The sequence below is a fragment of the Etheostoma cragini genome, chromosome 12 (genome assembly GCF_013103735.1).
Source record: "Etheostoma cragini isolate CJK2018 chromosome 12, CSU_Ecrag_1.0, whole genome shotgun sequence".
Taxonomy (NCBI): domain Eukaryota; kingdom Metazoa; phylum Chordata; class Actinopteri; order Perciformes; family Percidae; genus Etheostoma; species Etheostoma cragini.
Genome location: NC_048418.1, coordinates 24,794,083 through 24,805,144, shown reverse-complemented (window position 1 = coordinate 24,805,144; position 11,062 = coordinate 24,794,083). Strand labels below are relative to the sequence as shown.

Genomic DNA, 11,062 nt, shown 5'->3' with positions numbered 1-11,062 from the left:
CCCCCCCCTCGTGTCCGTGCCTTTACTTTGGAGTTTCTTCCTGAGATCAACATCAGTGTTTCAGTAATGGTTCACTGTCTTTAGCTGTAACCCTGTGAAAAAAATACAACTCATATTATCAAATTGTTTGAAATTTTCCCATATTAGTGCAAATGCTAAACAATACTTTTTTTTTTTAAATGTTTTCTGTTTTGATGGGTACAGCAGATGAGCTCAAAAAGCTGTGAATTGTTCAAGTTTTTAGTTATCAGATGGACATTTTTCTACTTAGTTTGTTTCTTAAAGTAGAAACATGTTAGATAATGTGTGTTTTTAGTCAAAGCTTTTTTTTTAATGGTTTTGTTTACACAGTTCTGTTGTTTACACTGTTCTTATTAATCCCAGACACTAACTATGCATCTGATTAAATCTTGCTGCTTGGGAGGAATCTTGACACGTTTCACTACTGGGATATTTGTTGGTGTTCTAAAAGCCAACATGTGTGAGAGAAAATAAAACCTGCTGTCATTTTGCAGTAGCAGTGAGTTTTGCTGTTTCACCCTCACACTGTTGCCCACGTGGGATTCATGGCATGTGGGATTTACCAACTTTCAGCATAGAGTACTTTTACTTCAAACATTTCAAGTACATTTTGCTTATCATACTTATGATTATACAATGCAGGACTTTTACTTACAACAGAGAAGGGCTGGGCGATGTAGAGAAAATCAAACATCACGATATTCTTGACCATATAGCTCGATGACAACATTGTATGGGGTGTGTGATGATGTATGGTTCCACAGCAGGGTGGTGTGGGAACCTCGGGCTTGGACCCCTAATAATACAAAATATGAATAATTAGAAGGAAAAAACATCCTTTACAATGCTTGTGCCCTCATTCACCTCTATGGTGTCTCCGTGATGAGGAGTTTGATGTGATGATTTCTTAGTAAATCTCAGACAAATGCAAATTGGAGCAAATTAGTAATCTGAAATTACGTTTTGGTATTATGGAATCTCAATTTGACATAGCCTATAAACATTGATAACGACAAACGTGCATACGTGTTCATCTTTAAAAAAACAAATTGTTGAACTTTTCACCGTAAAATACAAGTTTATTTTCCACATCCTGTCACAGTGTCACCCATCTCCTGCAGGGATGATCGCCTGTTGAAGACCTTCATGTCACGTCACCACTTCCAGAGCACAACTCACGCGAGATTTAGATCGAGGAAGTTCCACGTCAGTATCCAGTGCTCTGTTCACTGAAGTCGCAACATTTGGTCCCTGATTGCAACTGTTTGCGACTAATTTATTGAATTTTAGTGTGACAACACAGGGATAGAACATGGTAAGAGAAATTTAAAATAGTTCCCAGCTTGTTTTGATTCCGTACAGGTCATCCGACAGGACAGTAAAACTGTCAAATATTAATGCATCATTGTAAACAGTTTAGCGGCTAACGTTAACTAGCTAGCTTGAGTTAGCATGAGAGCTTATAGCCAAATGTAACCATGGCTGTTAGTAAGTTTACTTATATGTGTTTAGTTATATTTGTTTTGAGCTGGTTGTCGAATTAATTATCCTAGAATGTATGCGTTTAGGATTATTGGAATCATTGAAATGCAACGTTATTAGGCTCAATGTTAGCATGCTTACGGCAGTTTGGCTTACTAGCTACAAGTCCTATTATTCCGGGTCTTTACTCGTACGGGTCTTAATTCAAATCATTAAACGCTCATGTAAAACCACTCTTATTGAGAGTTTGAACGGCGTAGGAAAAGACCCCGATGTCTTCTGTCTTTTCAGCCTCTGAGGCTGGACATCAAGCGCAGGCTGACAGCCAGGTCAGACCGAGTGAAGAGTGTGGACCTTCACCCAACCGAGCCATGGATGCTGGCCAGTCTGTACAACGGCAGTGTCTGTGTGTGGAACCACGAAACACAGGTGGGATCTTGGATCAGTGGGCCCGCCGATGCTAAGTTGCACTTCGGAACACTTATGACTTAACATCCATGCTTGATTATGTTATTTTGTAGTCAAATGAGAATGACTTGACAAACACACAAAAGCAGTGATGATGCTGCAAACCTTAACTGCATCAGCAATCTTGTTTTTATTTTTCCAGACTCTGGTCAAGACCTTTGAAGTGTGTGACCTCCCTGTCAGAGCTTCTAAGTTTGTGGCAAGGAAGAACTGGGTCATTACAGGAGCGGTGAGTTTCAGCCATTATTTGTGTTGGGTTCATGACTCTGACAGTTGTCATCCACAACAACACCAGCGGCTTTACAAACTAGTAGTATAAACCTGGAAGTCTGGGCTTTAGTGTTATGTGGGCATGTGCATTAGTGTCACATCAGTGTTTGCATTTAGGCTTTAAGTCTGATTATCTCACCCCAATAGCAAGCACCAACTGCTTATTTTGTAATATATTTAGCTCTTGTGTATACAGTATGTTTGACTTAATAAGCTCAAATTAAAAAAAATGTTCTCCCTGCGCAGGATGACATGCAGATCCGAGTGTTCAACTACAACACTTTGGAGCGTGTCCATATGTTTGAGGCCCACTCGGACTACATTCGTTGCATTGCTGTCCATCCGACCCAGCCCTACATCCTCACCAGCAGTGGTATGCTTTCAAATGTCCTGATTGGTAGCATATTCTTCTAACTTATTGATTTGAAAAACTCAAAGGTCTCCTTTTACCAGTGTCCTGAAATGTAATGTTTATTTGCATGCACACTAGCATAAATGAATGTACTTCTGTGCAGATGACATGTTGATCAAGCTATGGGACTGGGACAAGAAGTGGTCGTGCAGCCAGGTGTTTGAGGGTCACACTCACTATGTCATGCAGATTGTTATCAACCCCAAGGACAACAACCAGTTTGCCAGTGCCTCCCTAGACAGGACGATTAAGGTAGGAACCGCTTGTTGTAGCTGTTGTCCCTTCATCTCTGCTCATTTTCTCTTGTCATTGGGTGAGTACTGTGGGACACCCAGATCCTGCTGAAGCTTCTTGAGTGACCATATTTCAAGTAAATTCCTGCCTTAAATATACATACAATTATTTATTTAAATATGGTCTCTGAAGTTTGTTCAGTGATTATTTGCCATGTCTTCTGGGTTGTTTCAGGTTTGGCAGCTAGGCTCTTCATCTCCCAATTTCACTTTGGAGGGTCACGAGAAAGGAGTCAATTGTATTGACTACTACAGTGGAGGAGACAAGCCCTACCTCATTTCAGGGGCTGATGACCGCCAAGTAAAGATCTGGGACTACCAGGTTAGAAACCCTTTTCAGTCAATTCCTTCACAGGAAGGTGAGAGTAAGCCATAATATGCTGATCATGGATATAATAAGCCCTTAAGCAGAGGATAGGCTAAACTACCTGCTGAAAAATTGTCTTTTCTAATTTTTGGTTTAATAAAAGTCAATGACTTTAGCTTACTGAAAGTGTTGATGCATGTTTTCCTCATTCTGCTACATCCTTTCTGTGAGCTTCCTTTAGCCTTTTATATTTATAATCTATGTTTAACTGTCTTACTCTGTGTGTTTATAGAACAAAACCTGTGTTCAGACTCTGGAGGGCCATGCCCAGAATGTCTCTTGCGTCAGCTTCCACCCCGAGCTGCCCATCATCATCACTGGATCAGAGGATGGTGAGCAGGGATCAGACTCATCCTCACTCCAGGTCCCAAACACCCTAGACGGCATCTCACCTCATGGCCTCACTGTTCATTGCTCTATGCATCTTCTCTCTCTGTAGGTACGGTGCGGATCTGGCACTCAAGCACTTACCGACTGGAGAGCACTCTCAACTATGGCATGGAGAGAGTGTGGTGTGTGTGTGGCCTCAGGGGCTCCAACAATGTGGCACTGGGCTACGATGAAGGCAGCATCATTATCAAGGTGAGCGCAAAGGGAGAGTAATTCTCAAAAATATATTAGATGTATTAGAGATGGATCAAACCTGAGCAGAATAGATAAGCACATAAGAAGCTGGTTTCAAACTAGTTTAATGATTACAGACAGATTCTTTTAAGAGGGTGGATGAACGATTTAGTGAATGTTTAGTGTATTAAAGTTAGATAAAAATTGTCTATCCTAAAAAAATGTATTATAATATATGCACTTACATACTGCATAATGCAGAAGAAAAATGAGATGTGCAGGAGAAAAAAACAAGTGGCTTACAAAATAATGTTATCTATAAAGGTCATCATTGATGTATGGATATATATAATCAAATATCTTTGTCTTCTGCGCTGTGTAGGTGGGTCGGGAGGAGCCGGCAATGTCCATGGACACAAACGGAAAAATCATCTGGGCTAAACACAGTGAAATACAGCAAGCCAACCTGAAGGCCATGGGTGATGCCGAGATCAAGGACGGAGAGCGGCTGCCATTGGCTGTCAAAGATATGGGTAGCTGTGAGATTTACCCTCAAACCATCCAGCATAACCCTAATGGAAGGTACACTTCCCCCATGCCCTTTGACTGGTTATGATTGTTTCAGAAAACAAGCAGACATGAGCACCACATGTGTTTATCTTTGTTAGCCAGATTGGAGGAGAACTTGCCCTCAGATCTCTGTCACTAATTAATGCGTTTGTGTGTTCACCAGGTTTGTTGTGGTGTGTGGAGATGGAGAGTACATCATCTATACTGCCGTGGCTTTGAGGAACAAGAGCTTTGGCTCAGCGCAGGAGTTTGCCTGGGCACATGACTCATCTGAGTAAGTATGCTGTTCTGAACATGTGTGATACTCCTCTGCTGTTTAACTCTTCAACAGAGTTAACTGCTGCTTTTTTTTAAAAACAGATATGCCATCCGGGAAAGCAACAGTATTGTCAAAATCTTCAAAAATTTCAAAGAAAAGAAATCTTTTAAACCTGACTTTGGAGCTGAAGGTAATGTGAACATGTTTGTATAGTAAACTTGAGGTTTTGAAAGTGGATGGTTCCCATGGTCTTCCTTAATGAATGTGTTCCCACTCTTCCATGCAGGGATCTATGGAGGCTTCTTGCTTGGGGTTAGGTCAGTGAATGGACTGGCATTTTATGACTGGGAGAACACAGAGCTGGTGCGCCGCATCGAGATCCAGCCCAAACACGTAAGACTGACTTGATTTCTTGTCTTCCCCGAGTTTATTTTTGCATAGCAGGAGAAAAAAGCTGCCTCTAAGACCCAGCATGAGAACGTTAGAGTACTGCCTCTCGCTCCCTTCTTCTCTCCGTCTCTCTCTTGGCTGAGACACATACACGTCCGCAGCGTGCAGTTCACTGTGGCGCTGTCTTGCGCAGACCACTCTATTTCTCTATTTAAATAAGTCGGGAAGCGGACAGCAAAACCCAAATTGACTTTTAATGAAAATAAACAAAGAGAAATGTTCTGCGTTCGTCCTATAATGATCATAAATCAATATTACAGTAGCCTACTTCCTTGTTTATTGCTGCAATGAATAAAATGCAGAGGAGAAAAGAGCATATATCTTCAGGAATGTCATCTATTGAGTGATGATGACGATTTATTTATGCTTTAGAACGTAATCAGTGTGAGACAATAGTAAACTAGAACTGCAAGCAGTTATGACGGGGTCCAATCTTATCGCGCCAGTGATCCCGACGCAAGCCGACATCGGCAAACCAGTGAGCTCGCAAAAGCAGAACCCAGAGCGTAACGTGGGGAGGCAAACGTCAGGAAATATCAAGAGGTGTGAGCCGCTAGGTCGGCGGCACAGTGCTGTTGCAAATATCCCAGAGCCCCAGAAGATTTTTGACGTGCCTTGTCACACCCTAATTTTCTTTTTAGGTCCTAGTCTCTGTGTGGACCAAAGTAGCTACAAAGCAGTTTTGAGATTTAGTATCATCATCTTTAACAGCACTGTTAGTAAATAGTTTATTAAAGGCCTAGAGAGGCTGTTGTCCAGTAAATTTTAGTAACTCTTTGTTTCTCTCTCATTCTCTTCTTCATGGTTTTATCCTTTTTTTAATAATTCGTCCAGATCTTCTGGTCAGACTCTGGTGAACTGGTCTGCATCGCTACAGAGGAGTCCTTCTTCATTCTGCGTTATATGTCAGAGAAAGTAGCTGCTTCTCAAGAGAACAATGAAGGGGTGACCGAGGATGGTATTGAAGATGCCTTTGAGGTGGGTGCTTTTGACTTTAAGTGCTAAAAAATACTCTTTAATTTTAATGTATGTATGTCTTAATGAATCTTGTCTATACCAAAGTATAGCTTCCAGTTAATGCTTTACATTTACAAGACGTTTTCTTCACTCTAAAACTATACCTTACACCTTTTTGTGTGCTTGTATGTCCAGGTCCAGGGAGAGATCCAGGAGATTGTGAAGACTGGGCTCTGGGTAGGAGACTGCTTCATCTACACCAGCTCTGTGAACCGGCTCAACTACTATGTAGGAGGAGAGATTGTCACCATTGCTCACCTGGACAGGTACATATACAGAGAGTTTAGCTTGAATTTAAGTGGGTATATGGTTTGCTGAACAAAATGTAATACCTGCCTCTTTGAAGACTGTGTGCACTGTATTTTTCAAGCAACTTGTTAACTTTCTTATAAGAATAAACTACTCACAGTTGCATAGAAAGTCAAGAAAAATAACTTAGCTCTAAAAGGTTGTGTTGATTGCTGTGGCATTTGCTGCATCTGTTTTGACTTCTAGTCAAAGTAGTTAAAACTGCCTTCTCTCCCTGCAGAACCATGTACCTGCTGGGTTACATACCAAAAGATGACCGTCTGTACCTGGGAGACAAGGAGCTCAACATTGTCAGCTACTCCCTGCTGGTCTCCGTCCTGGAGTACCAGACTGCGGTAATGAGGAGGGACTTTGGAATGGCTGACAAGGTGCTTCCCACAATTCCTAAAGAGCAGCGTACCAGGGTGGCCCATTTCCTGGAGAAACAGGTACGGGTTTACAGTAGGAGTTCATTTCCTTTTTATTTAATTGCAGTCTGTTAGTTTAATTTAACCACAAATATGCCGTTTCATTTTTGTACCCGACTTAATAAGATGTCATGCAGGAGCACCATTAGTGATATCAGATGGTATTCTAGTTTGTTCTCTTGTTTGTTTTTTTTTCCAACCCAGAAAGGATGTACACTTTGGGCTTATAGGATGCTGATGTTTTTTTTTTCAATCTCTTTAGGGCTTCAAGCAGCAGGCGCTGGCTGTGTCCACCGACCCGGAACACCGGTTTGAGCTGGGGTTGCAGCTGGGAGAGTTGAAGATAGCTTACCAGCTGGCTGTGGAAGCAGAGGTGAGAGCAAACTTACTGGTTTTGAAACAGAGGCAAACTCTTATTACATATCACATCTGCTCAGCTTCTAAAAAACATTATGCAACAATTCACGATGGCTCGCAAGAGTTGGTCCATTGATGTCATTTCATGTCATCACTATTGGGGTTCTCCGTCCAATACATCTCTAACATGTGTCCTTCTAACCCCGGCAGTCAGAGCAGAAGTGGAAGCAGTTAGCGGAGCTGGCTATCAGCAAGTGCCAATTCAGCCTTGCCCAGGAGTGCCTGCACCACGCCCAGGATTATGGTGGCCTGCTGCTCCTGGCCACAGCCTCCGGTAACGCCACTATGGTGGGCAAGCTGGCTGAGGGGGCAGAGAGGGACGGCAAGAACAATGTGGCCTTCATGACCTACTTCCTGCAGGGGAAGTGAGTACCAGATGAATGTGACATTGGTGGAAAAATGGTATCAATCCCATTGAATATGTGGTAACTGTTTGTCTTTCCCCACAGTCTGGATCAGTGTTTGGAGCTTCTGATCAGGACAAACCGACTGCCTGAAGCTGCCTTCCTGGCTCGCACCTACCTGCCCAGTCAGGTGTCCCGTGTGGTTAAATTATGGAGGGAGAACCTGGCTAAAGTCAACCAGAAGGTCAGTTTTGATATCAGGATTATTCTTTATTTGAAAAAATATTGGTACAGCAGAGCTTTAAACCTAAAATTTAGAAAACAATTTAGAAAATTTCACTTTGAGGTTTTTAACATTAATATGCATCCCCCCAGCCTGCCTATGGCCCCCCAGTGGCTAGAAATGGTGATAGGTGTAAACCGAGCCCTGGGTATCCTGCTCTGCCTTTGAGAAAATGGAATGAAATGAAAGCTCAGATGGGTCGATCTGGAATCTTGCTCCTTATGAGATCATAAGGGGCAAGATCCCCCTCCTCCTCAAAAGCTACAGACTCAGAAATGGCCCATACTAAGGAAAGCTCATTGGAATTCTGCACCAAGGCTGAAATTTGGGAAAGAGACTTCAGATACAGTATTAGGGGACCACTAATGTCTATATAAAAGAGACTTCAGATACAGTATAAGGGACCACTAAGGTCTATATAAAAGAGACTTCAGATACAGTATTAGGGACCACTAAGGTCTATATAAAAGAGACTTCAGATACAGTATTAGGGGACCACTAAGGTCTATATAAAAGAGACTTCAGATACAGTATTAGGGGACCACTAAGGTCTTTATAAAAGAGACTTCAGATACAGTATTAGGGGACCACTAAGGTCTTTATAAAAGAGACTTCAGATACAGTATTAGGGACCACTAAGGTCTATATAAAACCATCCAAAGAGCACCATGTCATGGGACCTTTTAAGAGAAGAGAAAAAGAGAACATGACACATTGTACTGGATCTTCATTACAGGCGGCCGAGTCTCTAGCAGACCCTACAGAGTACGAGAATCTGTTCCCTGGGCTGAAAGAAGCCTTTGCAGCTGAGCATTACCTTCGAGAGTCCTGCTTGGGCACCTCTAGGCCTGCCAAAGATTTTCCTCTCGTCACGGTGAGTTGCCAGAGTTTTAAATTGACAAATAAGGTACGTCCAGTGGTGCGCAGACAATATTTCTATAGTTGTACCTTTTGTATTTAACAAACTCCCAACATTTGTTTTTAGCTCAACGAAGACAGGAATATTCTTGAGGAGGCTCAGGGATACGAGCCCAAAGGAACCTTCATTCCTGCTGTCCCCAAGGTTTGTCTGTCACTTTTGCCAACATTTTCTTTTTTTCTGAGCCATCTTTTATCTAGAAACCTGATTCCATACAATTAGCAGCTTGTCACACCGGCTTTGGTTACCTTCTGCTAGGGTTCTGCAAATAAACTAATTATAATAATAATATAATTAACTGTGATTCTGATTTTGGCTTCTAATGATAGAAAAGACGATTATTTTTGCACATTTATGTTTTGCAAGTAAACTCCTATTTTGTCTTGTGTTCTGAATGGGGAAAAAAAAAGTTCAAATGGGAAAAGTTTTGAGTGAAATGTCACAGCTCAAGATGTTTATCGAGTTGAATTTTCTTTTAAATGTTTCACTGTTTAAGTTCAGTAAATGCAACATTTTCCCCAAATTCATTGAGTAATCACGTTAAACAGTTGTGATTTCAATATTGACCTATAATAATTTGTTTTCTTTTCATAATCGAGCAGCCCCTGTTACCAGTAATAATGTGATTTCACAAAAGGTTCAGTAATAATTAGAGGAAACAATGCTCCGTAATATTCCATCTCTGTTAAACTTTATTTGACTTTTTCCAGCAGACACAGGATAGTGGGGAGTCGGTGGCAGCAGCCCCCGTCTCTGCAGCAGTAGCAGCTGTGTCCTTACAGCCTGAACCTGCTGCTGCTGCTACAGCAGTGGACAAAGAGGAGGAGGAGGAGGACATTCCAGAGTACTCACAGTCACAGAAAGACGAGGTTGGACTTGTTTTTCTTTCTTTTTTTTTATCTTTTGATTATAGTGTTTCTGTCTCACCATGAAAAATACACTTGGATTCTTATTGATCGTACAACGGTTGGTGTTACTCAATCTTAAATATATAGTCTATCAATATTGTTTATTGCAATTGTTTGAACAACCTGCCATTTATTTGCCATTAGCATTGTGTACTTTTTGGATTTAAATTGGCAGTTGTATTTGTAACACAGTTCATATTTTTAAAAAGTGGCTCACATAGACTCTCTAAAAAGGAACATGATTCACAGATAAAATCTACATAAATCAATAATTGGAACACTCAAGAGAAGAATAATTCCAATAAAAAATATCTTCTCCTTCGTGTCTTTTATGTAGAGTCTGGATGAGCTGGATGTGGACCTGGACAACATGGAGCTGGATGACATCGACACCACAGACGTTAACCTCGATGATGACTTTCTAGACGACTGAGACTTGACACCACTCTGCTGCACTGCAGCACTCTTCAGAGCTTATTTAAAAAAAGAAGAAGAAAGAGACCAAACTCCCTTTCCCCCTTTTTTGTATTTGTACGTAATGATATTATATTGTCTTGTCCGCCTACTGCAGTGGCAGGATTTCGGATGATGATGATATCAGTAATATTTTATTCTTAGAAGAACAGTAGACACATCATGTCTATGTCACACTCTCCATTTTGTACATCATCTATTGATTGAGAAACTTTAACTAACTGTCCATTGTGCGAGAAAAATATAATCTTTGCTTTGTGTTGTCTGTAATTGCAAATCAAAGTTCATTCAGTCCAATAAACTGGTTGCTGTACATATTCACATTTGACAGAGTATTTGTACTAGATGCTAAAACACTGATACTACAGTTGCATAGTTTAGATATGTAGTCCTATGAGAGAAGCCTTTAAGGGAAAGGAATCTTTCACTTAATCAGATTCTAAGGTTAATAGTTGTCATGTTATCCATCTAAATGTTGCTATTTGGAGGTGACCCATTTATTTGTCTGCTTGTGTAATTGGTATTGTGCAAATATGGGAATTAGCTGCAGTATGTGGGTGCTTATAGAACTCATAAATTATTTGCTTTGACATGTTGATACTGATTTATGCAAAATGGGCTTGAAAAATAGGTGATTAAGACTTTTTAAATCAAACACCAACACCGTTGTTTTTGCTTACTCACCTCTGCTCAGGTTGGGGGGGGGGGGGGGGGGAGATGAATTATGAGAAATTACCAAAAAATCTATACACTAAGATAAATTGTAAAGTTTGTGGGAATTTGTCTGCTGTAACGGGTGCAAAAAAAACGTAGAAAAGACTGAGTTAG

The 11,062-nt window shown here is 41.0% G+C and overlaps 1 protein-coding gene across 2 annotated transcripts; it reads left to right on the top strand.

The window, feature by feature from the left end:
* Positions 1–1,188: 1,188 nt before the first annotated feature.
* On the top strand, positions 1,189–10,555 carry copb2 (COPI coat complex subunit beta 2). Of its 2 annotated transcripts, none has more exons than XM_034888343.1 (22): positions 1,189–1,336; positions 1,795–1,932; positions 2,114–2,200; positions 2,488–2,614; positions 2,757–2,905; positions 3,122–3,268; positions 3,546–3,645; positions 3,753–3,895; positions 4,260–4,459; positions 4,611–4,721; positions 4,808–4,896; positions 4,993–5,099; positions 5,991–6,134; positions 6,309–6,439; positions 6,703–6,910; positions 7,152–7,262; positions 7,457–7,671; positions 7,756–7,894; positions 8,670–8,807; positions 8,919–8,996; positions 9,566–9,721; positions 10,098–10,555. In XM_034888343.1, the coding sequence occupies exons 1-22, from the start codon at positions 1,334–1,336 to the stop codon at positions 10,191–10,193; spliced, it is 2,817 nt and encodes a 938-aa protein (XP_034744234.1). In that variant the 5' UTR covers positions 1,189–1,333; the 3' UTR covers positions 10,194–10,555. The 2 variants fall into 2 exon arrangements, with proteins under 2 accessions (XP_034744234.1, XP_034744233.1); XM_034888342.1 differs by having other exon boundaries at positions 9,563–9,721.
* The last annotated feature ends 507 nt before the right edge of the window (positions 10,556–11,062 follow it).

What these genes read in the sequence shown, in the direction of transcription:
- copb2 (XM_034888342.1), top strand. An exon ending in CAGCATAACCCTAATGGAAG is followed by an intron (nt 4,460 to 4,610) that starts GTACACTTCCCC and finishes TGTGTTCACCAG; the next exon opens with GTTTGTTGTGGTGTGTGGAG. An exon ending in TGGCTAAAGTCAACCAGAAG is followed by an intron (nt 7,895 to 8,669) that starts GTCAGTTTTGAT and finishes TCTTCATTACAG; the next exon opens with GCGGCCGAGTCTCTAGCAGA.